Here is a 26,835-nt window from a genome sequence, read left to right as displayed (position 1 = left end):
TCTCCCTTCTTATCAGATTCTTACCCAGTCACCCACCCCAGGCACCATTAGATAGCCCAGGATGAACTTAACTCCGGAGCTTCCTAGCTCCATCTTCCAAGTGCTGGGATTGCACACTGGGCTCTACTATGAAATGTCTATAATTAATAAAGATAATATATAGTTTTCCAAACAATAATAAAAACTCGTACATAGCTGGCACTCAAAGTAAGATCTCGAACAAACTCAATACTTTTGAAGTGCCCCATCTGTCCTTCTTCTTTTTTTTTTTTTTTTTTTTTTTGAGACAGGGTTTCTCTGTGGTTTTGGAGCCTGTCCTGGAACTAGCTCTGTAGACCAGGCTGGTCTCAAACTCACAGAGATCCGCCTGCCTCTGCCTCCCGAGTGCTGGGATTAAAGGCGTGCGCCACCACCGCCCGGCCCATCTGTCCTTCTTGGATCAACCCTGGCCACTTTGCAGGAATCAAGCCCCTTCTGCGTTCTCTTTTCTGTGCCCCACTTCTTCCGGGTGTATAGCTAAACAATTTACTGCTTAGTTTTATGCATTCTTGAACTTATAGAATTAGAACCATAATGCGTGTAATTCCTCCCTCTCAGAGCTTCGATCGTTGTGAGAGTCCCGTGCTGCTGCTGTCACTGCCTCCACTGTCACTGCTCATGACGACCCCAAGGCATGGTTACGGCAGACCTTAGGGGTTTCCGGTTTTGCTATCAGAAATGTTGCATTAAGTATTATATTATTGAAAGTTTTGGTTTTTTTTAACATTTATTTATTGTACATTTATTGTTTGTGTGTAGGAGTTTAAACCTACAGAAATTGGATCCTGGGAATGGAACTCAGGTTCTTGACCATGAGCATCTTTACTTTGGAGTCATCCACTGTCCAAGCTATGGTGTATACGTCTATAGGGACCGATGTGCACATCATGCTCTGCTTTTAAAGGGTCTTTTATCTTTCTTCCTTCTTTCCTTCCTTCCTCCTTCCCTCCACTGTATAGCCCTGGCTGTCCTGGAACTGGATGTGTTGACCAGGCTGGCCTGGAACTCTCTGCTTCTGCATCTTAAGTGTTGGGATTAAAGGAGTTCACATAGCACCTGGCTAAAAGGGTGTTTCTTATTGTGTTAAAATTGTTCTCCTTCCAATTATTTAACAGGTTAAAAAATCCTTTCATACAACCTGTGGGATGCGATTTCACTATATTCGGTTTTTTCTTTTTTAAAGACAGGTTCTCTCTACATAACCCTGGCTGTCCTGAAACTCACTCTGTAGCCCTGTCTGGCCTCGAACTCACAGAGATCCCCATCTCTGCCTCTTGCGTTCTGGAGTTAAAGTTGCACTGTTTCACCATCTTCTTCCGAGTAAGGATCTTAGAATCTTTTTAAAGTCCCATCCTACTTTCATGCTTCGTTTAGTTTCAGTTTAGATCACTGTAAACTTTGGTTCTTGTTCTTGTGTTTTTCTTCTCTTAGGAGTGGTGGCGGATCTGATAGCTAGCACATTCCCTTACCAGCCCTCTGATAGGAGTAAGAATGGAGCCCCAGAGGGCTTGGGGAATCACCAAGAAGAAAAGCTCTTTCGAAGTGACACTTTTGAAGGACATAACAAAATAAGCCATCTTCTATGGCTAATGGCTAGGAGTGACACTCCCAGAAGACGCTAAGATGGCTCTTAGCCGACAGCATTGAGTAGAGTCCTTCTCTGGGATTGCTAGCCTGGCTGTTTGGCCTCAGGGGAGTCCAGCACAACAAGGCATGTGGCAGGCAGCTGATGTAGTTGCCTGCCTACCTGAAGGCCTGCCTGGAGAAGGATGTGCAGGCTGTTTGACTCAACTCAGGGAAGGAGTTCAGCAATTGATGTTCAGGGCAGGACTGCCTTGAGCACAGAGCCAGGCTTGACAAGCCCAGAGATGCCCACAGTCGCTATTCTTCCTGTAGACCAATAGCCTCTTCTGTGTGATTGTGTTGTACTGTTATTTACTTAAAAAAATCAGAAAGACAAAAGGTTGAAAGCAGCATTTCATCTATTCCCACTCTCCACTTCTTCTCAGTCATTATTCAATGTATTTTTGGTGGACATCTGTCAGCATCATGATAAGCTCTCTGGGTGATCCATAGTCTTTGTTCTCAAAGATTTCATACATAACTAATAACAAAATTAATCTTAAGGAAAAGAAGACAAGGAAAAGCCATACAAAATGTCCAAGTGTCCTGGGACTGTTCTCTAGTGAATGCTGGGACTGTAATGGTGAAGGAGTTCTGGGGTCTGTCACCCTGAAGTTTGCCTTAAAAACACAAACAAACAAACAAACAAAAACGCACCTCTTCCATTTAGATGTGTATTATAAATCAGGCACTCTGCATCCTCTCTGGTACCAGAGATAATGGTTTGAATGCTAACAAGTGGGAGAGGAAAGGGAAGGGGGAAGAAAAAGAAGTGTGGATAAGCACATTGATTAAAAAGAGGGAAGACAGAGTTGTGGGGCGGGGGCGGGGGGGGGGCAGCAGCACAATAAACCGGGGAGAGAGGAGCGACAAAGGGAAAAGAAAAACTGAAAAGAGGGTAAAGGTAAAGGGGGAGGGGGAGAGGAATTGACAGTGTCGGGAGCAGGAAGAAAAATGGAGGAACAAAAGAAGAGGGGGAGGAAGAGAAAGAGGAGGGAGGGGGAGGGGCAGGGAGGAAGAGGACGGAGAAAGGATGGGATCTGGAGGCTCATTGGAGTGCAATGCAGAAAGAACTCCAATATCTGTCTCCACATACTTTATAAAGACTGCAGAAACGAAAGGGTAAAAAAGGAAATCATCCAATAATTTATCACAAAATTGTTGAACAAATCTTTTCACATTATGTTCAAGAGTGGAAATTCTAGTGATAGGATTTTTTTTTTTTTTAATTTGAAGTGTTTCTGGGAGAGGTAGATGAATCAAAAAACTTCTCAAATTAGCTGCTGAAAACCAGGAATCGTATCGTGGTTTAGTCAAACAACCAATGTAAAAAAAACAAAACCAAAAACCACTTAGGTTGGTTGAATCCCTTCTATTTGTAAAACTAGTTTGTACATGGGAACAGAGTGAAGTGTTTTTTAATGATTTATCCCCCACCCCCGGTGTATGTGTGTGAGAGTGTGTGTGTGATGAAATGCTAGTGAAGTGATCCGTGTACTAATTTTTTAAATTAAAAACTAAAGACTAACTGCAACATTTTTCATAAGAACTTTGCCATATTTGAGGCAGCTCCTGGGGGCAGGGTGGGGTGCAGGAATCTTTATAATAATACTAGGAACATAGATTAATTTTAAGAATAAAACTTGCAAAAAGCAAACGAAAATAAGGAACTTTTTAGCCGGAAAATATTGTCTTAAAAATGCATAGGTGCTTGTAGTTAAGGTTGAATTAACTTCATCTGCCTTGACATCCTAAGGCAAGCATTTTTAATCAAAATGCTTTAAATACTTAGACGATAACTCTGATTGTAAGTACAAAATAACCTCATTACTATTTCCATATTAAATAATATTTAGGTGTAGATTCCCTCTTTTCCTAATTTGTTTTATTTGGAAAAATAACATTGTCTCTTCTGGAACTGTGCAGTTTCCTACAAAGGAACCAGGAACCTAGTCTGCATTTTGTGCTACAGGAGACAAAACTGCTCATTATCTTGGACCAAATGAATCTGGAGTAAAACAGCCACTGCAAAAGCATCAAGAGTATGAAAGATGCTCTAGACATACTGGACCTCTACCAAAGAGGGAGAGTAGAGGGATTTTATTAGGAAATGAATTTGGAAACATGCATTAAAAAAAAAAAAAAGTTACCAGGACAAAGTATTTACTTCCTTGCTTTAAGGTTTCCACACTAATTCTGAGTAAAAACTGAAAATTGAAGTTTTGGTCACACACACTGGCTCAAGAAAACAAATAATTGTTCTTAAAGTTCTTACCCTCAATCCCGTGAGTCGTCCTAGCTCTACAATTAAAAAACATTCCTTTGAGTGAATGATGATTTGAATGAGAAAAATGTTCTTTTCTGCTTATGGTCCTCTTCCATTTCATGAGATATCCTAAACACATAATTATCCTTCTTTATTTGACAGGAGAAAATGCTGCCTGTCCTTTTAAAAACTGGGACTAATTTACTTTCTCAAAGTTTATAGGCATTTAAAAAGAACCACACTTCAAACTACAGGAAGAAAGAAAACATCCCAAGGCAGTAACAACAATAAAACAAGCAAACAACAACAAAACTAACAAATAAAACTCAGACCAAAAAAAAAAAACCTCAAAAGTTCCAAAAACTTTGAAGTCAGTGTTATCAGGAAATATTTCCTTTTTTTTTTTTTTTTTTGCATTTCATAAGAAAGTTGTAGCAAAATTAACTATGATTCATTAGAAAACACCAAATAAGGAATTCTATTTTAATAAATTTCCCTAAGAGCTTTCTAGGTTTGTTTTCTCTTCTTCTTTTTTAATGTGGTTGTCCTCCCTTTTATAGAGCCTATCTTTTTTTTTTTTAAAGATAGAAATCATGGTTAAATGTTAGATTAAAATTATAATATGTATACTGGGGATTTACCCAAAGGAGTCAAAACAAAAGCAGAAAGAAGTCTATGTATAAAAATACATCTTCTGCATTATTTTCCCTCCTGCACTACTTACAAAAGTTTAAAAAGTAGTGTAGCACTTTTCATAAACAATAGCAAATTATTTGTACCTATTAGCCTGAATCAAATAGACAGTTATGAAAACTTTGAGGCAGCATAACAAGTGCCATGGTATATCAGCCCGTGAAAAAGAAAGACATAAAAAGATAAAACAGAAAATTAGTACAAACTGAAAAACATTGGCAAAAAACACTAGAAAATACATTGAATTTTGTGTGATAATAAAATGGTTGGTTTATTTTGGAACTGCTTCTTCAGTTTTCAACTATGTAAAAAGTGGCTTTATTCTTTTACACTTTTTCTCCCTGCATGTTTGTACTGAAGGAAAATGAACAAAATTATATCTTTAAAATGGAATCCAGTTTCAGTGTTTTGAAATTAAGAGGGGAGCTGACCAAACATTTCTTTAGGAAAGAAATGACTAGGAGGAGGGAAAGGTGAAAAAAGCCAGAAAGGTAATAACTATAATTGTGAATATTATTTTACATCATAAATGTAATTTTTAAAGAGAAATGTCTCCTTCAGATATATTAACTCACACAGAAACTTTAATTTTACTGTGAAGATTTATCTTTTGCTAAAAATAGGGTAAAAACCACCATGTTTGTCTCTAATATCAAAACTACAGCAGAACACTAGTCAAGGGAGTTGAAAGTCTTCTATGACTTTCATCCACCTAAGAATATGAACCCTAGCAAGACACAACCCTTTGGCAGATTCATTTTTGTGCTGGGCACATTCATAGCAGGGGGATAAATGGTCAGTCAACACCACTAGTTCCCCCAACCACAACCTAAAGTAGCCAGGTCACTGATGCTAAACTCATGTGGGAGCTAAGGACAGCCTCTCACCCCAGCTGCTCTTGGCTCTTGAAAAACTTTTGCAGCCTCTGACTGTAAACACAGAAGCCCTGTCTTGTGGGGGAAGGGGTAGGGAGGAGAGAGGATTAGAATTTAGTGAAACAGCTAACTTTGAAAAAGAATCAGTGTGAATAGAAATAATTGGTAATTTGTTAATGTAATAATTTTCAAAAGATTTTGAAAACAGACTAGAAGTAGCCTACTCTGAATTTCTATTTTTTCCTTCTAATATCATTTAAAGAAAAAAAACCCTAACATTTAAGTTATATTTTAAATTTTAAAAAGTCAACTTAAAAGTGAATTGAATTAAATTACTATTTTTAATAGTTTGGTCTCTCTTGAACTCTAGGGTACTGAAAGATGAGTTGTATTTTGTGAGAGAGTAGAAGTCTGGGTAGGTTTTTTTATTTTTCCTTTAGAGGGTTAAATTGCTTTTGTTTTAGGAAGAAAGCAGAAAGCAAGCAGTGGTTAGAGTACCCAGAGAGATTATCTGAGAAGTGCTTTTTTTTTTTTTTTTTTTTTTTTTTTTAAATCAATCCCTAAAGATTTAAAGTAAATGAAGCAAACAGCAACTCAAGTATTCGGGAACTAGGATGTCCTGCCTAGGTACCTTCTTTCTTGTTCCCCAATATAACAAAAGATTTGGAGACAGAGTTACTATTTATGAAGACCCAAAGGCTATTACAGACAGCTCCTGGGACCATCTTTTGGCCCTTTGCAAAAATCTACAAACATTACTAAGTCCCCAGGCAATAGACCCACACGTTCTAGCCAAGAGAATCCCTCTCCATTGGACTTTTAATTTTCTTCAATTCTCTTTACTCTGCAGTTGTTTTTTTCTTTTTTTCATTCAAAATGTTTGCTGTGAGTGCCTACTATGTGGCAGGCACAGTTTCCAGCTCATTGGCTTAGTTTGTTAAAAATTACGTTGTGTTCAAGAGCTGACAAAATACGAAGTTGGTGGGGGCTGGGAGATGTCGGGGAGGGCGTGTGGGGACAGAGACGCAGCTGTTTCCCACCTTCATGGACAGGGACAGTAACTTTTTTTTTCCTACTAAGCAACTAATAGCTAGTAGTAGTAAATTCCTGTTGCTTCATTGGAAGAAAAATGTCACAAAAACAAAAATTCCGACAAACACGTGGCTGGCTAGAACAAAACGCTGATTTCAGAGAGTGGATTCTGAAGGTGGTGGAGGAGACTGAGAAACCGCGTTGGAAGCCCTCCCCCGCCCCATTTCTTCCCAGCGCGCCGGAAAAACGAGGAGGGGGACAAAGGTGTTGGGTGTTGTGTTTTAACTCCCGACTTTTCCAACGGTAGGAAATCATCCGGCAGAAGGGAGGTGAGCCAAAGTCGGGTTGGCTTACGGACACTGCAAACGAAAAAATAACAATAAAAAAGATTCAAGCCATTCATATCTTTGCAGTCAACACGTGTTACGGAGCCGGCCCGGGCCGCAGGCGACTGAGACAATGGGGTCGGGACGGGGGAAGGGGAGAATGACCCCCTTCTTCACCTGCCCTTGCAGCACGCGTGCCCCAGACAACCCTTCTCCCTCCCGCAGACTCGCGCGGCTCAGGGAACATCCTTCTTTCTGGGGGGGGGGGTGGGTGAGTGGTCGTCGGCCCCCTTCGTCACGATGGCTGGGTAGGGGGCTTCTCCCGAGTCCCCGGGCTGCGCTCTTCAACACCCGCTGGCGTAGCCCCAGCCTCCACCGCAGGAAACTCGGTGTCCCCAGCGTCGAGCCGGGGATCCCGGGATTGCGCGTGCAATGCATCCCGCGCTCCACTGCGTGTCCCGGACTCCAGCGCGCGGACCCCTCCCCCACCGCGCAGACGGGGTGCGACCGCCCACGTGTCGCCCCCTGCCCACTCCGCTCTTTCCCTCAAGCTCCCGGAGCTGGAGGATCCGGAACGCGTCGGTCCCGGCCGAGGGAAGGGACCTGGGCGGATCCACTTCCCCCTCCCCCATGGGGGGGTGAGAGGAGGGCCGCAGCCCCCTCCCCCGCCTCGCGCTTCCTCGAGCGCCGAGCGGAAATTACCCCCTCCCCGCTCGGAGCTGACCTGGGGACGTGGGCGGGGCCTCGCCCCCCCCCCTCCCCACCCCACGGCGGCCTTCCAAAATCTAGTACCCCAAACTAAGTTCCCGAGACCCAAACCCTGCGCGTGGACAGCCGCTCTTGACATCTCGGGTGGAGCGGACGCAGGCGACTCCACCTGTCCGCTCCTGGTGTGGGGAGGGCGAGGGGACTCTCAGGTCTCCACCCGGTCACTCCCTTCTGAAACCAGCCCCCCTTTGGTTCGCTGGCTCTCGGTGAAACGACCACCCCTCATCGTTGTCCCCCACCCCGCTGGTCCTTTGGGGGTGATCTCGAGCCGGGTGGCGGGCTTCCCCCCAAGAACGCTGGAGTGTTGTCATCCAGCAGCTGGACTCGGGGCGAGCCAGCTTTCCACCAGTGGGGATCCCGAAACACGATGGGCTGCGGGTCCCTCGTTCCCAGGCGCTGTCCCCCGTGTTCTCAGCTTCCTGGTCCCGCGCAATCAGGGTCCCCTGGATCTGGACCCGGGAGTCCAAGGGAAGTCTCGTGGGGGTGTGGCGGGGAAGACAGTGACCCCCTACTTAGAAATGTGGAGGGAAGGCGTCTTTCCTTGTAAATAACCGGTTCTTGCGACCCCCTCCTGAAGACCCCAGAGTCCTCAGCTTCTCTTTGTCTGTCTCGGCCGTCCCCCGCCTGTCAGTCGCTCGCAGTTTACCGGGGTGGGGTGGGCAACCCAGTCTTCACAAAACGAAAAAAAAAAAAAAAAAAAAAAAAAACCGTACATTTTAGTCCTAAGGACTGGGGAGATTTGGGTCGCCACCGCCCTCCCCCATTGCAGGTCACAGTGGTAAGATGGGTGGGGGCGGGGCGCCGCCTTAGGGGCCAGGTTCTTGCAAAGGGGGAGGGGGCGAGGAGAGCTTCGGGGACTCTCTCCACCTTCCTGGTTTACTCCAGGGGCGCGCTGAGTGCCCCCCAAGACCTGAGACTGTTGGGTTGGTCCAGGTTGGAGGGCCAAGGGGCCCGGTGGCGTCGGGGGTCTTTCCCTGCAGGGTGGGTGGGGGCTGTCACCACGTGGCTTCGCCTTTTTTTTTTTTTTCCGCTCCATTTTTTTTTTTTTTCCTAGTCGATTTTATTTAGAGGCGGCGCCAGGGCGGCCGCGGAGAAACGTGACACACCAGCCCGCTCGCAGGGGTTTCGGACCGAAGGGAAGGAGCTGCGTGCCGCGTCGTCCACTTCCCTGCGCTCCGCGGGTACTTCTCCAGGCTAACCCGAACTCTCCCGTGACCTCCGTGTGCCCTCAGGCCGCCCACCCGCCCGGAGCTCCGGACAACTTCAGGGGTGGGGTGCGTAGAAAGTTTGCAGCTCCCGCCGCCCGCCTCCACGCCTCTTGGCCTAGGAGGCTCTCCGCCCGCGCCCGCCCGTTCGGCCTTGCCCGGGACCGCGTCCTGCCCCGCCACCATGAACAAGCTTTACATCGGCAACCTCAACGAGAGCGTGACTCCAGCCGATTTGGAGAAAGTATTTGCGGAGCACAAGATCTCCTACAGCGGCCAGTTCTTGGTCAAATCCGGCTACGCCTTCGTGGACTGCCCCGACGAGCACTGGGCGATGAAGGCCATCGAAACTTTCTCGGGTAAGAGCGCGGCCACCTCCCTGGGGGGGAAAAAAAGCCCGAACAACGGAGACCTGCAGCTCCTCTTTTTCCATGCCCGCCAACTCTTTCCGGACCCGCGGGGCTCGGCCTCGGTACCCTGCCTCGACCGACCTCCCTCGACGCCTCCTCCCCACGCAAAAATAGTCGGGATTTCCTTCTTCCCCCAGCCCGGTACGCTCGTGGCTCCTTGGCCCCCTCCCCACCGACGGGGCGGGAGCCCTCGTTGGCAACTGGTGGGGGTGGGGGTCTCGCGGACACCGGGGTCCGGGTCTAGGCGTGGTTTCCCCGTTGTCCCCCCCACCCCCCTCCGCTGAAAGCCCCCCCACGCCCATGCTCGCCCTCCTAGGCCTTTCCAAGTGGGGTGTTCCGCACCTCGGGTGTCTTCCCGCTCTTCTGGGGACAAGCCCTAAGACAGGACGTAGGAGGAAGGGGCTCCCGCCCAAGGCCTGGGGCTTGAGCCATTTTGATTTGAAAGTGGGGCGTGAGCCGGGTGGCGCGGCGGCGCCGGGTCGCCATGCTGCTTCCCGAGACGCCGAGGCCGAGCCGAGAGGCGCGCGGCTGCCGCCAGGGACCCTCCCCACTGCCCCCCCCTCCGGGGGCCTCCGCTCGCCCTCCGGCCCCGACAGGTGACGCCTTGTCGCCGAAGCTCTGGTCCGTGGCTTGGCCGGAACATAAAGTTGGATACTCTGCTCCCACTCCACATTGAGAAACCGGGTGCTCCGTCCCCCTGGCTCCTTCCTTCTACTTCTGGGAATCGCAGAAGCCGCGCGCTCGCACAACGCTCTCACACCTTTCCTAAATCTGGCTCTCGGAGCAGTCTGTTCAACTAGCCCACGTGATTAGTGGAAATAAAACGAAAATTTGAAAAACAACGAAATTACGGGTTTTATCATGCCTGGAGCAACCTTTCCCCCACACAGCCTTCGGCAGCTATAGACTAGATCCTAGGAGGCTCAGGAATTCTTGAATTTAGCTAATGTCCCTTACCCAACCTTTCTCCCCATCCCCCACTCTGTTACCCTCATTCATTTTTTTTTTTTTTTTTAATCTCCAGGGAAAGTGGAACTACAGGGAAAACGACTAGAGATTGAACACTCGGTCCCCAAAAAACAAAGGTAGGAAAGAGCTCATTTGGGGGAACTGAGAGGAATATTAAGGGGATCCATAGCGTCTCCAGTGGAATAAAACCATTACTGGCCTTTCCACCCCCAGTTCCGGATGTTGGGGGCTGGGAGAGAAGATTGGCCAAGATCTTGTAATGGTTGTTTTACAGCCTAAAAAAAAAAAATCAACAACTTGGCACTGGGGTGGGCCAAAAGATGTTACTTGAAGAAATTAAAGAGAAAAAAAAATCGATAGGGTAAGCAGTCCCGTGGAGTTAGTTCAAAATGTGGGACCATTTTTGTTGGGAAGCTTAAATACGGAAAGTTCAAACTCATGGCGGGGGTGATTTCTTCAACTTCCTGCCAGGCCTCGTTTTTTTTTTTCGGTTTTTCTCATTCACATCATAATTTGAACGTGGATTCTAGGGAGTCCTTTTCCAATTGGGGGTGAAATAATGAACAGCTAAGCTACCCCCATTAGAATCTCCTTATACTGTGTTAATTTCTGCTACAGGCTCGGATTTTGTTGCCCCCTCAGAGACCCTCCTCCCCAGCCCCTCACATCTTATTGCCCCTTGAACTGGATTTGCAAAGAATATGCTTTAGCTGTACTATCCCTTTCCACCCCCCCACCCCCACTCCTTCAGCCCATTGTTACGAGGGACCATCTGGGGTGAGAGCTTTGTGAGCAGGCTGTGAGCTGGGGCTCTTTGGAGGGTCTAGAACTCTGGGGATGAATGGGTGTGTGTGTGTGTGTTCGCATGTGAGTTCCTTTTACCCTGTGTTCCGTCTTTTTCCAGCAAAATGGGGTATCTCCATCTTACTCCCCTAAAATTCAAGGTGCCTTTCCCAGCCTGCCTTGAATTTTGAAGTCTTTGCTTGAACTCTGGCTGTAGAGTGTAAGGCCGTGTTTCTCACAGCAGACCTTTTGAACATGGTTGACCTTGCAGTTTTCTTTCCCGTGCTTAGTTGGGAGCAGCCCTTAGTATATTTTTAATCCCTTCCACTCCTCTCTCAACTTCCTGTATTTCTGAACAGATTTTGGCCCTTTCTAGGTGGGAAGGTACTGTGCTTTTGTGTGTGGGGGAATATTTTTAAATAATCTAGGAAGTTTAGCCTGGGGATAAACTCTTCCGTGGTTTGGCTTCTGATTTTTAAGTAACTGAATTATTGTATCTATGGATGATCAGTATGGTTTGTGTCTCTGTTTATAGTGTGATTTGTTGTCTGATGCTTGAGAAACTTCCTGGGAAGGTTCTTACAACTAGAGGCACGAAGGAAAGAAGTCATTTTCAAAAATTTTTGGGAGATGAAAATAATTGAGTTAAATTATTTGAAGGTTATGGATATGTAAATTCAAAGCTGTTTTGGTGGTAAATCTAATAACTGGAATTCTGAAATGTGTAATCATTTGCTCCCCCCCTCTGCTCTTGAGAATGGTTTAGAATTTAAAGCCGAAGAAGGGAAGAGAAAGAAATAGGAAAATGTGGCAAAATGGAACTCAAAACATTTATATTTTAATTTTCATGGTGCCCTGTATTTGTGAATCTCTCTCTTCAAGCCATCTGCTTGCTTTTAAGGCATTTCTGTCTAGGCTCCTTGTTCCCTCCAAAATGCGTTCCTAGGAGCTATTACTAGCTAGCTCCTTTGGTTAGAATGGAAAGGGGTCTGTGAGATGTCTTTTTAATTGTCTCTTTTCACGTCCAAAGTCTTTTGTGTGTTCTCCCCCTTACTGAAAAATTTTCGAGACAAACATTGAACTGGTTGTCAGTTTTTCTCCCCTCCTGGGTGACGTCAGAAGAGAATATTTCTAACATGAACCAATTTTTGATGTCCTGGGGTTTGAAAAAATAGTTTGTTTTTATTAAGTCAGTTTGCTGTTTTGTGTTCTTTGAGCAATCATTTTGTGGTGTTTGTCTAGTTTGTGTCTGAACGTGACTCCCTCATTTGAGTTTGTCGCTGGCGTTTTCAAGCTTTTAGTTGGGACTGACATCCGACGCAAACGAACACCTGTAGAGGTGTCCTTTTCTGTGTGTACTGTGTTTTCAGTGTTTAAAATTGAACTCCTGACACACTCAGTTGCAAATGGATTATGATTTGAAAGTATTACTGTATTTTGTTGTTCCTTTGAATATATTTGATAAATATGATTTATACCTTTTAAAAACCCAATTAGTCCTAGCATCATATATAAGTTGAAAACCACAAATTTGAATTTTAAATATGAGAGACGTTAAATTTCACTATTACCTTAACCAACTCTCTCTGTGCTGGAAATTTGGTTGGCAGTTTTGGCCTAGAGTTTATATTTATTCACTGGCAAGAATTGGTACAAAGGAGAAGGACCCAAAGCATTTTAAAAACAGGTATGCAGCATTTGTTTACTTGTATTTGCTTCCAGGAAAATGAGTAAATGAAGGAGGGGCCATTTAGACTTTCAAAGAGAGGAAAATGATTTGATTTACTTTGCAAGGGGATGAAACTTGCCGGGCGGTGGTGGCGCACGCCTCTAATCCCATAACTCGGGAGGCAGAGGCAGGCGGATCTCTGAGTTCGAGACCAGCCTGGTCTACAAGAGCTAGTTCCAGGACAGGCTCCAAAACCACAGAGAAACCCTGTCTTGAAAAAGCAAAAAAAAAAAAAGGATGAAACTTTCCTTACACCTACCCCAGAGGCCTTTTTCTAGGAGAGTGAGACCTACACCTTGCACAGTGTACTGTCAACTGGTCTCAGCAAAATAAATGTTGCTATTAACAACATATGAAAGATGCTTATTGCTCTTTGCCCCAGGTGATTCCAAGTTTGATTTTTTTTTTTTTTTTTTGGCAGGTTGATAGTAGTTCTTTTACTTGATTTAAAATGAAGCGGGTTAATATTTTCTCCTAAATTTCCAATGATTAAAATGAAAACTAGGTCTCTTTTTCCAAGGGTGAAAAATGCTAAAAAGAGAATGTATCCCAATTTGATTCCTATTTTATAAGTTTGATTTTCTGAACTCAGCACCTTAAAATCTGTGAAGGGTTGTTCTGTGCACGACAGGAAATATTTTCAACTTACTTAAAATGAACCGTAGAAACTTTGAGTAATTGAGTCACTAAATCTTTTCAGAACATGCTAAACCACCTTCAGAAATAAGTTTGCATTTAATCAGAAAGCAAGCAGCACACAGTTTGGAGTTAGGGGCTGAACAACTAAAGAAGGCTGAAAAATAGCCCCCAGGGCTTTTTACAGCACTTCTGTGTAAGCCGCGTGTGGAATACACCTTTAGTTGGGAGGCAGAGGCAGGCAGATCTATGTGAGTTCAAGACCAGCCTGGTCTGTTGAGTGAGTTCCAGGACAGCTAGGGCTACACAGGGAAGCCTTGTCTTGGAAAACAAAACAACAAAAAGTTTATAATAGAAGCAGTTTGTAACTTTTTTAGTAAAAAGGATGTTAGCCTGCAAAATTAAGTGGAAAAAAAATGGTTGTCTTTGTTTTCTTTAGTATTTGGAGGAAATTCCATCCATTTTAGTTTGCACTTAGAAATGAATTTTACAAATCCATAAATTTACTTTTTTTTTTTTTTTTTTTTTTTGTTTTTTTTCTAGACAGGGTTTCTCTCTAGCTTTGAAGCCTGTCCTGGAACTCGCTCTTGTGAGGCTGGCCTTGAACAGAGATCCACCTGCCTCTGCCTCCTGGGCGCTGGGATTAAAGGTGTGCGTCCTGCCCGGCACTTCCTTATTTTTTAAGATTTATTTATCTATTTATTTCATGTGCATTGGTGTTTTACCTGCAAGTCTGTGTGAGGGTGTAAGATCCCCTGGAAGTGGAGTTACAGACAGCTGTGATTTGCCGTGTGGGTGCTAGGAATTAAACTCAGATCCTTTGTGAAGAACAGCCCGTGCGCTTAACCACTGAGCCAACTCTCCAGCACTGAATTTCTTAATCCTGGGTTTTCTTACCCACATTAGAAAGATGAAATTTTACTCTCTTAGTAAAGCAGGGAAGATTTGGGATTCCCATCACTAAATTCGGAGGGACTTTATTCCTGTTGTCCATGGTTTGATGGCGTGGGTTTTGGTTGTCTTACAATGTTTCCTGATGAAGTACATAACAGCAGTTGGAAGCCTCTTAATTCAAGGGTTTGGGGTGTCAACCTTTCAGAATTACCCTCATAGATAATCTGAATCTAACTCACGAGTGGCTTTTTTTTTTTTTTTTTTTTATGTATACAATATTCTGTCTGTGTGCATGTCTGCAGGCCAGAAGAGGGCACCAGACCTCATTACAGATGGTTGTGAGCCACCATGTGGTTGCCGGGAATTGAACTCAGGACCTCTGGAAGAGCAGGCAATGCTCTTAACCACTGAGCCATCTCTCCAGCCCACGAGTGGCTTTTTTTAAGACATGGGTTTTTGGTGTTTATTTTTTATTCTGTGCTTTAATGTACAGTTGACATTTGAGACAGATTAGTGAAAAACACTTAAATATTTTATTAAAGCCTTATATTTGAGGCTAGCAGTGCTGGTGCACGCCTTTAATCTTAGCATTCCTGCACTCAGCAGGAAGAGGCAGGCAACCTGGTCTACAGAGTTAAGAGAGCCAGGGCTGTTAAACAGCGAAACCAACCAACCATCCAAACAAACAAAAAACCCAAACCTTACTTTTGAGTTGAGCTGTGTGGTGGTATACACCTTTAATCCCAGCACTCTGGAGGCAGAGAACAGATCTCTGTTGAGTTTGAAGCCAGCTTGGTCTACATAGTGAGTTTCAGGACAGCCAGGGGCTATGTAGAGAGACTATCTCAAAAAAAAAAAAAAAAATCAAAAATCTTCACATTAGCTTTGGTTAAGTGAAAAGAAGGACACTAGCAACTGTTTGTGGTTTTTTTTTTTTGTTTTTGTTTTTTCGAGACAGGGTTTCTCTGTAGCTTTGGAGCCTGTCCTGGAACTAGCTCTTGTAGACCAGGCTGGTCTCGAACTCACAGCGATCCGCCTGCCTCTGCCTCCCAAGTGCTGGGATTAAAGGCGTGCGCCACCACCACCGGCTAACTGTTTGTGTTTTAAGACTGATTAGGTCGGTCTCGCTGTGTATCCCAGGTTAACCTGGAACTCCCTGTATAACTCTGGCTGGCTGTTTAAAGTTTAAAGATTTCTCGTTGAAGAAATATGTTTTTGGTGCTCACTTCTGTTTGTGAAAGGTGGCCGGCCACCAAAAGAAAAGTGGACCTAAGGCGATAGAAGAAGTGACATTTTCCCGTCTGTTAAAATTTAAATTGTTGCTGGGTGGTGGTGGCCCACGTCTTTAATCCCAGCCTTGGGGAGGCAGAGGCAGGTTCCAGGACAGCCAAGGCTGTTAACAGAGAAACCCTGTCTCAAAAAATAAGTTTAAAAAAATTGCCTTGTCTGTGCACATCTCTAAAAGATTCTAAAATGGGTGGGTTTTGCAAGGGATGAGGCTTTAGAGATTCGGGTGTTGGATTACCTACCTACCTGACTTTGAAAGAGGAGCTCCTGGAGGCTTCTAGTTACCCTGTCACCAGGTTTAGGAAGACGGTGCAGCCAGCACAAGCAAGGCTAATTTCGGTTGACTTCTCCTTTTCAAAACAGGGTGTGGTGGGAGAGGGGAGTGCAGGGTGCTGCAGGCTCTTCCTGGGCCGCCTGTGTCTGACCTTCCCGTGACCTTCCTGTCCCCCAATGCTCTCTGGTGCCGCACTTCCTTTCCCAGGGTCTTCAAGGTCTTGGATCAGAACTTTGTTCCTGGTACCTAGATTCCAACTCTGACAGTCTCTTCGCTGGTTCCTAGCCATGGGGCTCTGTGGGGCCCAGCGCCCTTGGCAGACCTTTCCATCTGAAGGCACAAAGAGGGGCCATATGAAGTGAGAAGAGGGAGAGAAGCAATGCAGTGGCACCGAGGTTATCCCTACCCAGATACCGCTGCCATTTGGTAACGGGAATAGAATTCTGATCTAAATTGTCGATTTATGTAATCTGTAATCTTTATAAACTGGGACATCTGTCTGTAGATCCTGAAGGCCACTGAAACAATAGTATGAAGTAATAATACTGAGAGGGTCTGTGGCTGTTTTATTTTTTTAATGTATAAAGATAGGGCTGGGAGAGGGCTTAGCTCAGTTAAAGGCTAGACTCACAACCGAAAATCAATGTATAAACAGTTGGTACAGCTGGGGCTTTGACTCGGGTTCCTATTACCTGTCAGTAAGAAACTTGTGCTCCCATCCATTTCCACTGTCCTTTTTAAACATCTCTCAAAAACAGAAGTAAAGGCCTCATAAAACAAACAAACAAGGGAGCTGGAGAGATGGCTCAGGGGTTGGGAGCACTGGCTGTAATTCCAGAGGACCCCGGTTCAGTTCCCAGTACCCACATGGCAGCTCGCAACTGTCTGTAACTCCAGTTCCAGGAGACCCAACACCCTCACACAGACGTATATACAGACAAAACACCAATGCATATAAAGATCAAACAAAAACATACATTTAAGGTAGATGCCCATTTGGTTATTGATCACTGATTTGGATAGAAATGATCCTGTAAGATAAAACACAGGGCAGGTTTCCAGCAGGAAGATGTTCAGTTCAGTCCACTTCTGCCCCTGTCGAATTGGGTGGCCCTTGAGGCTTGAGGTCATAAGCGATGACCATGTGCACTTCGTAGACACAAAATGGTCCTTTTAGTATTGATATTTATTGCACAGTCAGCTTCATAAGACCCAGTGTGTTTGTTTGGTTTTTTACCTTTGCAGCACAGTTTGTAATAAATATGACAGTAGCAAGCTTTCTTTCAAAACACAAGCCACTGACATCAAATGTGTGCTGATTACAGATAAATCATGAGGTTTTTCAAAGTAAGTCTGGACCTTATAATTTTAATATAGTTAGAGAAATATCTGATTGCGGCACACTGACCAAACAGAAATGCAGTCATGGCGCCGAAGGTGAGCACCAGGAGCAGAGCTGGCCATTAGGCAACTGTTTTAGATGAAAAAGTACCAACTAAACAGCTGGACGGCTAAGAAGAACTGATTGGATTATCCAGATATTTTCCATCCCCTCGGGCAGTCTTATGCAATGGATATCTTGGGGCCTGCTAGGCACAGGAGAAAGAGTGATGGGGTGGGCTGATTGGGAATTTTTGTTGAGTTTGGGTAAAGCCACTGGGAAATTTTTCTCTGGAGGAGGCAAGCGCCAAGTGTTTCCTGTTTTTTTTTTTCTGTAATGTTTGTATGCTCTCTGCATTCTAGTTTATGTTTCTTTAGCAAAAGGGGGATTTTCCAAATATTTTCATTTAGAATTAGTTTCAGGTTAAGTCTGAAATGGGAATGTTTAGTGTGAGCAAGATCCCAGTGGATAGTTTGCAGAGTTTGAATCTTTTGGTTTTTCGAGACAGGGATTCTCTGTAGCTTTGGAGCCTTTCCTGGAACTCGCTCTGTAGACCAGGCTGGCTTTGAACTCAGAGATCTGTCTGCCTCTGCCTCCCGAGTGCTGGTATTAAAGACACACGCTGCTGCCACCCAGGCAGAGTTTGAATGTTTAAGAGGAAAACTTTTATTTGCTGAGACAGGTTTCACCATATAGCTAGGGTGGTTTAAGATTTATTTTTTTTAAATTTTAGGTGAGTGAGTGATTTTTTTTTCCCCTGTGTGTATGTGTGTGCGCCGCCGTGTAGATTCCTGGTGCTCACAGAGATCAGAAAAGGGAGTCAGATCCCCTGGAACTGGAGCTGTAGATGACTAGCAGACGCCATGTGGGTGCTGGAAATTGAACCCAAGTGCTGTGGAAGAGCAGCCAGTGCTTTTATCCACAAACTCGTCTCTAGCACCGAGGGACGCTTTTTAAGAAGGCGCATTCCTCGTGACTCACTGCCATCTGTATGTCCAGCTTGGGCACCAGCATCCTCTTTTGGTCTCCACAGCTTGGACAGGACAGACAGACAGACACAGAGCGGGTGTGAAAAGCTTTAAAAGATACCTTTTAAAAAGTTGGTTTTAGCTGGGTGGTGGTGGAGGCAGACCACGCCCTTAATCCCCGCTCTTCGGGAAGCAGAGGCAGGAGGATATCTGAATTTGAGACTGGCCTGGTTTAGAGTTCCTTGACAGCTAGGGCTACACAGAGAAACCTTGCCTTGAGAAAAACAAAACAAAAACAAGAAGGTTTGTTTTAAGATGGGCATGGTCCCATACAGCTTTGATCCTAGCACTCTGGAGGCAGAGGCAGGAAGGTCTCTGAGTTCAAAGACAAGCCAGCTCTACATAGTTCCAGAACAGTCAAGCCTCTGTAAAGAAACCTGTCTCAAGAAACAAACAAAGCCGGGCGGTGGTGGCGCACGCCTTTAATCCCAGCACTTGGGAGGCAGAGGCAGGTGGATCTCTGTGAGTTCGAGACCAGCCTGGTCTACAAGAGCTAGTTCCAGGATAGGCTCCAAAACCACAGAGAAACCCTGTCTCGAAAAACCAAAAAAAAAAAAAAAAAAAAAGAAACAAACAAAAACAAATAATTGATCTTATTAAAGGTTGTGTATGGAGTCTTTGGGGGAGTGAAGAATATAGGAGTCATCTTTTGTTTTTGTTTTTTTTTTTTGTTTTTAAAGACAGGGTTTTTCTGTGTGACAGTCCTGACTGCCCTAGAACTTACTTTGTAGAGCAAGCTAACCTTGAACTCACAGAGATCGCCTGCCTCTACCTCCCGAGTGCTGGGATTAAAGGTATGTGCTCACAGGTTTTTTTTGAGACGGAGATCTCTCTATGTAGCCCTTGCTGTCCTCTGAACTCCCTTCTAGGCCAGACTGGCCTCGAACTTACATAGATCCTCTGTCTCCGAAGTGCTGGGGATAATTCAGAACTCAGAATCTGGAGGGAGGTAGCATTCCAAGGCCACATAGTCTAGGTGCAGTCCAGGTCCCTCCTGTGTACTTTCTCTAACTGAGCTAGCTGGAGGAAAGATCTTCTCGCAGGAGAGCCAGTGTTGAGGTTCTGAGAGAGAAGTGAGACTAGAATGTACCAGTGACGGCCATTGCTGTCGCTGCAGCGTTATGACTGCGCTAGGCATGGTCATATGCTGCTGTTGACCTGGCAGGTCTTTGTTTTCTTTCCAGACTTCGCAGTTCTGGTCCATAGAGCTGTGGCTGCCCCAGAATTGGAAAGACTCACGCGTATTCATGTTTGAAAACATGTCTGTGGCCGGGCGGTGGTGGCGCACGCCTTTAATCCCAGCACTCAGGAGGCAGAGGCAGGTGAATCTCTATGAGTTCGAGACCAGCCTGGTCTACAAGAGCTAGTTCCAGGACAGTCTCCAAAGCCACAGAGAAACCCTGTCTCGAAAAAAACCAAAAAAAAAAAAGAAAAAGAAAACATGTCTATGAAAGGTTTGGTCTTAGGACTGTATATGACAACTTGGAGTGTTTCTCTCAGATGTTAGATTAGGTGTTTCAGTATGCTTGTATACACTTGGTGAATTTGGCACGTCTTTTGTTTTTCGTTATTTTATTGTTCGGGTTTGCTGTTGAGGCAGGGTCTGTGTAACCCAGTGTGGCCTAGAACTCACTGTGCTCCTTGGCGTGTATTGTACTGGTGGCATGCTGTGGGCTCTGTGTGGGGTGCCTTCACTGCTTAGCTGTGGGCAACTTCCAGAGCTCCTTCCCATTGCCAACTCATAGACTTAGGGAGGCACCCAGGCAAGTGTGGTTGAAATGGGTCATTTATAACATTTCCTTTGTCCTGAACTGGGTCTGGTGCCTGTCCGTAATTTCACTTTTGAGGTCACTGTCAAAGGTGTGTGTGTGGGAAAGGGAACCACTTGTAGACACAGATGAGGAAGGTGTAAGGATGGGAGAAAAGCGGCGCCGAGCCCTGGCAGGCAGCTGAGCTTCTCTTCCCCTGATGGCAGATAACAGGGGTGTTGGTTTTTATATTCTGCTTTTATTAGGCTCATAAAACACGCATTTAGAAATTGGGGATCACTGACTTCCCTCGGGGTGACTGAATATAGTTCTTCCTTTGCCTTTGATGCGGCTTCACGTTTTCTTCCCTGGTTCCCTGGCCTGGAAATATATTGTCCTGCAAAATCCATTCAACTCATTTCAAGTTCACTTTTCCCCTTTCAGCCTCTATTCCAAGTGGGCATGTCTCTCATACCGTGGATGCGCATGTCCGCAACCCGAGGTATGAAAGAGACTTCTCTTACCTGGGTCTGGGAAAGGCTTTCCTTTCTATCTGGATGTGGTTTCTGGCCCTTTAACAGGGTTGGGACTTTATCAGTTACTATAGAGGGTTTTACAATTCGTTAATGCAGAGTGGTGTGTGTGTCACAGTTGCATCAACTTCTCATTACACCCTCCAAGGAGGAGGAGGAAATGAGGGAAGATAGGAACTGAGATGGGACTGTTGGAGATGTCCGTTCAGAGTCCTTTCTCAGTCACTTGGCTGGAGAAGTCCAACTGTAAGAGCCCAGGGCAAGGGTGACTGTTCACAGCGAACTGGGTTTTTAAAGTGTGTGTGTGTGTGTTGGGGGTACGCACATGGGTGCAGTGTTTAAGGAGGCCAGAAGCATCAGATTCCCAGAGTTACAGGTGGTTGTGAGCCACCTAACACGGGTGCTGGGAATTGAACTCAAGCCCTGGGAAAGTAGTACATGCTCTTAACCACCGAGCCATCTCTCCAGCCCCGTGTATGGGGTGTTTTGCCTGCGAGTATGCCTGTGGGCATTACCTGTGAAGGCCAGAAGGTGTCAGATCCTCTGGTTCGAGATACAGACATTATTTGCTGTGCCATGTTGGTGCTGGGAATCTTAACCTGAGTCCTAGAAGAGCAGCCAGTGCTTTTAATTCCTGAACCATTCCCTGCTCCCCAATATCTTTGGGTGTTTTCCTCTTTATTAAGTTATTCCAGTTAAAAACAATAGAAATAGCCATCCAGGGCTGGGAAGGTGGAGGCAGGGGAATCACGTAAGTTGAGGTCATCCTTGTCTATACACTGAGTTAGTTACAGCCCAGCCAGGACTGCACTCTCAGCCTCAAAGGCTTCGGAGGGAATCTTACTGTGTGGAGGTGGAATGATCTCCAGGAACCCTGTGCCTATCTGAGCCGATCAGACCCCACTTCCCACCCTTGCTTTTTGCGGCCACCTTGAATGAGGAGCTTCCTTGCCCTCCTAATAAGAGAGGAATGCTACCTGTCTAGTTCCAAAACTCCCCCCCCCCCCCCAAGAGAAATTCCACAGTCAGCAACATTTGCCTGGGGGTGTGAGATTCTATTTGCCAATCAGCCACTGGCTATTAAAAATTAAAATATAAGTTAAGTGTGAGAAAATATTTGGCAACCTAGTACTAACTTTTGTGATAGTTTGCATATTGCTGCAGGAATTGGTACTTCTTAGACACGCGTCCAGCCATCCATGCCTGCTTATCCCTTGAATCTACTGTTTATTGCATGCTGCTTCCTTTGCTAGATACCTGAAGATACAAGGAGCAAGTGAGAGGCCGCTCTTGGGTTTTTCTCTGAAAATTCTAAACTATTAGGTGTCCCCTGCTCTCCCTGTTCTCCATTCTCTTTGCAGCAAAGTGGTCTCTCATTGTTGCTGACCACTCTCCTGTGTTGTTTTTATTATTGGATTTTTATTTAGCAGCACTGGAGCTGCTCAGCCAGGGTGGGAAAGGCGGGCAAAGGGATTATTGAGAGAGAGAGAGAGAGAGAGAGAGAGAGAGAGACTCCCCAAAGAGGGAGGGACAGGACAAAGTTCTTTTAACCAGAGGAGGAATGCACCTATCTATCTGCCCTCTGGCGTTTTCCCTTTAGATCCAGGAAAGCTGTGGGGCTGACCGCGGATTGTGCGCTCCGACGATGGGGTACATTAACTCATAACTCAAGAGCTTGAACGGAGGGGGCGGGTGGCAGCTAAACTGGGTTTTGGAGTACAGTCAAGAAAATGAAAAAAGGAGTGGATTAAGGAGGGTTGGTGGGCTGGCAGGGAGCTGGCTTTCAGTGGTGAGAGGTAAGGTAGACTAGAAGCACTTGTTACTGCTCTCAGTGAGCCTCAGCATTATGTGGGAGAATCAAGGATCAAAAATTGTCCTCTTCCAGTTGAAGGGGCTTATGTTGAGTATCTAACTTAGTTCCACGCTAAGTTCCAAGAACTACAAAGGAGACCCTTGTGGGATTCACAGCTGTAATTCTAGCACTTGGAAGCCAGGACGGATGGAAGACTGCCCTGAATTTAGCCTGGGTTACTCATGAGACCCTGTTCTAACAAACTAAAGAACTACAAAGGTGTTCTTGCCACCACATCCAACTGAAAAAAACTGACGCTCCAGCGGTGGTATGTGTCAGCCACAGAGCCAAGGGCCTGCCTTCGGTAGAGGCGCTTGTCTTTAAAGTCCACCGATTGTATCTAAAGCTGAACACACATAGGATGAATCTTTTCTTGAGCTTTATTGGAATAGCATAAGCTTTGTAAAGAAACACACATCGGACATGATTTGTCCCTGCTCTTTGAGCCATCTTTCTTCCCAGGCTGAAGGAAACAAAGATGGTGGGTCCCAGCCTCGTGTGGGCGAGTAAGTTAGGAAAAGGGATTCTGCTGTGGATCTAAGGTCATTGTTTATTTCTGGGCCTTTTAGTGTCCTCACCTGGATTCTCTCCTTCTCTAGAAACTTGATGAATCTGGGTGTAAATCTTCCAACCACGATTGATTGGCTGCTTCCCGGGTGTGTGGATGTGTGTGTTGTTGGTGGTGGTGTGGGGGTGGGGAGAGCAGGAGCTTGGGGGGGGGCAGCAGAGAATAGGATGTCTTCTTGCTTCCCCTCCTGCAGATAAGGACGAAGATTCTCACCCTGTACATGTTGGCTTCTAGGGAGCGAGAACCCAGTGACCTTGTTTTTCTGGAAAGCAGTAAACAAGCTTTATGTTTTCACCGGCCATTACCTCTGGGCTGTCAGTCTCTGAGCTTCTCACCACCTGGAAATGGAAATAACTGTTCTTAGTCTCATGTTCCAGGTTCATAGATTTTGTGTGTGGAGACACAGTACCCGGAAGTACTGTGCAAAGCTGCATATCAGTAAGATAATTGATGACACCCCAAAGGGATTGGCGAGTAAGGTGTTTCATCCCGACCACTCAGCTTTATTTTGGGAACAACGATGACTTCGGTTACAACTTTACTGTCGAGCCTTGGCCTCCCTATGGCCGGAGAGCCCTTAAGTTCTGTGCTCCGCTTCTGTCCCACTGCCAGATCCCATTTCTGCCTTGTCTGTGGCAGGTCTCCCCAGCCTGGTCCTGCCGCCTTGTGCAGCCCCGACGATGTCCCTTAGGATTGCCGCCTCCAGGGCCATTTTCTTCTCCCCAGCCTCGGCGGTCCCACTCCCAGCCTCTTCCCTGCTCCCTGCCCCCTACCCAGTTCCCCCTTAAATGTTTGCAGGCCGGGTCTCAGGCGGGAAGCCCCTCCCCCACAGGACCACCTCAGTCACGGCCCTGACCACGGGGAGGTCGGGTCTGGATTTACTAAAGAACCCCGGAGGGGGAGCCTGCCCCGCGCCGGCTGCCTGGCTCGCGGATGGGGTCGGGTTTCGGCCGGTGGCTCTGCAGAGGAGAGTGTGAGAGGGAGAGAGACAAAGGGCAAAGTCCCGGTCCCCACCCCCACCCACAGCCCCCAGCGCGGCCCCCTCCCCCCCGGCCCTGCTCGGCGACCAAGGGCCGCCGGGGCCCCTCAGCTCAGGACCGGCTGCTTGTCCTCGGGTACCCAGGCGCCTTGGTGCGAACATTCTAGGCTGGCAGAGGGATTGGGGTGCATCCTTGTCCCCTCCTCCCTCTGCAGCGTGCAGCAGCCCACCCAGGGGTTGGGGTGGGAAGGGGCGCCCCGTGGGGCGCAGGCCGGGCCTCTCAGCTGCTCGGGTCTTCTCAATTGCGCGGCCTGCAGGACTCCCCTCCTCCCCCCAGCTGCTGCCACCCTCCCCCACCTCAGCTGCCGCCGCCCTTCCCAGGCGCTGCCTCCTCAGTTGCCCTGACTGCTCTGCTTTCCAACCCTCCTTGGCAAAAGACTGTCCAAGGCCTAGGTCCTCTGAGCTGTTGAAGGCCCGCCTTTCTTCCTGGTCAGGGTAGTCGAGAGCCATTTTGGAACAAAAGCGCTGGTGGTCCTGCCTCTTATTTTAATAATCCCTAAACTCGGGATTCCCCAATCCAAGCAGAACTCAGGATGGGCAGGAATGGTGGAGGAGAGTCGTTCTGAGAACTTTGACTCCAGCACCTAGCGTACAGTCTTCATGAACTCGCCCACCAACAGGTATTTGTTGACAGTTGGAGAGGACACACAGAGTTCTTTTTTTACTGATAAGATAAAGTATTATTATTTTTTAACTCTAAGGATTTTCAGCTAATCCTTTTTCACTGGGCAAGGTTGTGAGCTGCCCTGAGGTTGGCTTGGCTTCTTTGCTTGCTCCTGAGAGCGCCACCTCAAAGTAAGTCTGCCTTAGCGCTCTCCATTCGCTTCACCCTGGGGAGGTTTCCCCACATTGTTTCCACCCTCGCCTGACCTATCCCCAGTGCTAGACCGGTTGGCTACTGAAGAAATGCTCCAAACATGCTGGGTAGTGGAAGCTAAGACAGCATGCGGGAGTGTCGGTGGGGAAGCTCTCAGAGCTGACTTTCTCCCACCGACCTGGGAAGACCGAGAAACTCTCGCCATTGCCAGACTAAGGGCAAGGACAGTGCTCCCGAGGATGGCTCTGTACCCATATGGGAGGTGTATGGGGCAAACGCCCTTCAGTGTACTTCAAGCTTCAGCGAAGGATTTATCCTCACGTCGCACCCACCCCCAGGTTCCTCCTGCTTCCTTTTCTGCACTGTCCAGCTTCAGACCCCTGCAGTTAAAAAGTAAGATTCTACCCAAAGCCCACGGTGGGGGGGAGGCAGCAGTTGGCTCAGACCGACCTGGAGTTTGCCTGGGAAGCGATCCCAGAGCTTCTGTTTTGGCTTCCTCTGGTCTGCCCAGATGAGTAAGGGGTGGGGATTAAAAAAAAACACACACACACAACAAAAAAACCTGTGGGTTTTCTTGTCAACCCATTTACTCTTCAGTGAGTTACTTGGTTGCTAAGTTTCTCTCTCTCTCTGTCTCTCTCTCCCCTCTCCCCAGTTAGCACCGCCTCCCCCTAGTTTGTACCTTCCCTTCTTTGCCTGCTCTGTTTTGTGACGGAAGAACCACCGGTGACTACCCTTTCCCCCTGTAACAGATCTCTGACAGCCACCCAGCCGTATTATAGGGTAGTTAGCTGTTCTGCAAATTAAATCTGGTGCCCAAATTAGAGCCGCATGTAGTAAAAGCCAGTTGGCAAGCAACTTAGCCATACAGAATATGGGCATTTTTCCTGCTCTTACGGCCGGACTCTAATGACTTCTGCTATGCTAACACTTCCCTTTGAACAAACAGCACAGACCAGCCTGGAGAGCTGAGTTCTAATCCTATCCCAAGTTAGCTAGTTCTGTCCCTCTCTGAACCTTGATTTCTGTGTCTGAAATGAGGGGGACAGCTCCAAAATATGAACCTGATTTTCCTTACCAGAACATCTTGGTAACAAGCGGTGTGCAAGTAGCATGTCCGGGAAGAAGCCCAGTGATTCCCTCAACCCCCGGCTTGGCAATAAACACAGGTAAAGACCTCTCCAGAAGAGAGGACATCAGGCTTAGGGCTTAGATAAGGAACGTCCTGCAGAGGGCTTTTCCTTCCCATGGTATACGGACAGAGTGCGCGGGAGATATTTAAAGTTCAAAGGCTTTTGCTGCTGAGCTTGATGACCTGAGTTTGAACCCCAGGACCCACGTCCTGAAGGAGTGAACCAAACCTATTTGAACATGTTTACCGACTTCCAAACGCATGTTGTGGCATGTGCTCCCCATACCCCATACACACACAAAACAAACGAAAATTAAAGTCTTCCAAAGGCAGTGTGCACTATATTCCTGATGCCTGTGCCTTCAATGTGCGCGCGCACACACACCTTTCCTGTGGCGGTGGCAGTGGCTTATCCTTGCTTGGCTCCAAACCTCTCCTTTGGTCACCTTTTCGTCCTGAGTCCTAACCCGCAGCTAGTTACTCAATAGAGTGCCCGCTGGCCGCCTGACCTGTCTGGCTGCCCTGCCTCTGGATCATCCTGGCATGAAGCCCTGGGCATGGAGCCAGTTCCTCATCCCCTCCCGGCACCGCCCCTTTCCCCCGGCTACTGCCCTGCCTGGAGCGTGCCAGGCCAGCCCCCTTCAGAAATTTTCTGGACTCCTCCCTACTCCAGCCCGTTTTGGTACCTAGCTCTCCGTTTTTTATGTTGGTGAAAGGGGTGGGAAGGAAGTATTGATAGTCTTGGAGTGATCTGGAAGACCATGGCCATTTTGGAAGAACCAGTGGTGCGCTCTGTTCCTTAGCTGGAAAGGGTCCAGCTTTGGAAAGGTGCTTCAGCTCCTCGGTCAGTCACTTGGGGTCCTTTTGTTTAGAAAGAAAAACCACCAGAATTACCTGCCTAGCAGACAGCCGGCACCACTCCCCTGCC

At 46.7% G+C, this 26,835-nt stretch overlaps 1 protein-coding gene across 4 annotated transcripts in view; it reads left to right on the top strand.

Moving 5' to 3' along the window:
• The first annotated feature begins 9,011 nt into the window (after window positions 1-9,011).
• Window positions 9,012-26,835, top strand: part of Igf2bp1 (insulin like growth factor 2 mRNA binding protein 1) — a 40,718-nt gene continuing 22,894 nt past the window's right edge. For all 4 annotated transcript variants that reach the window (XM_057775371.1, XM_057775370.1, XM_057775369.1 and 1 more), the window contains exons 1-2: window positions 9,012-9,186; window positions 10,262-10,322. In XM_057775371.1, the coding sequence (XP_057631354.1) occupies window positions 9,012-9,186; window positions 10,262-10,322 (236 nt within the window). The remainder of the gene's footprint in view (window positions 9,187-10,261; window positions 10,323-26,835) is intronic.

This window comes from Chionomys nivalis, chromosome 7 (genome assembly GCF_950005125.1).
Source record: "Chionomys nivalis chromosome 7, mChiNiv1.1, whole genome shotgun sequence".
NCBI lineage: Eukaryota > Metazoa > Chordata > Mammalia > Rodentia > Cricetidae > Chionomys > Chionomys nivalis.
The sequence above is the reverse complement of the archived record's forward strand: the minus strand, read 5'-3'. Positions and strand labels throughout refer to the sequence as shown.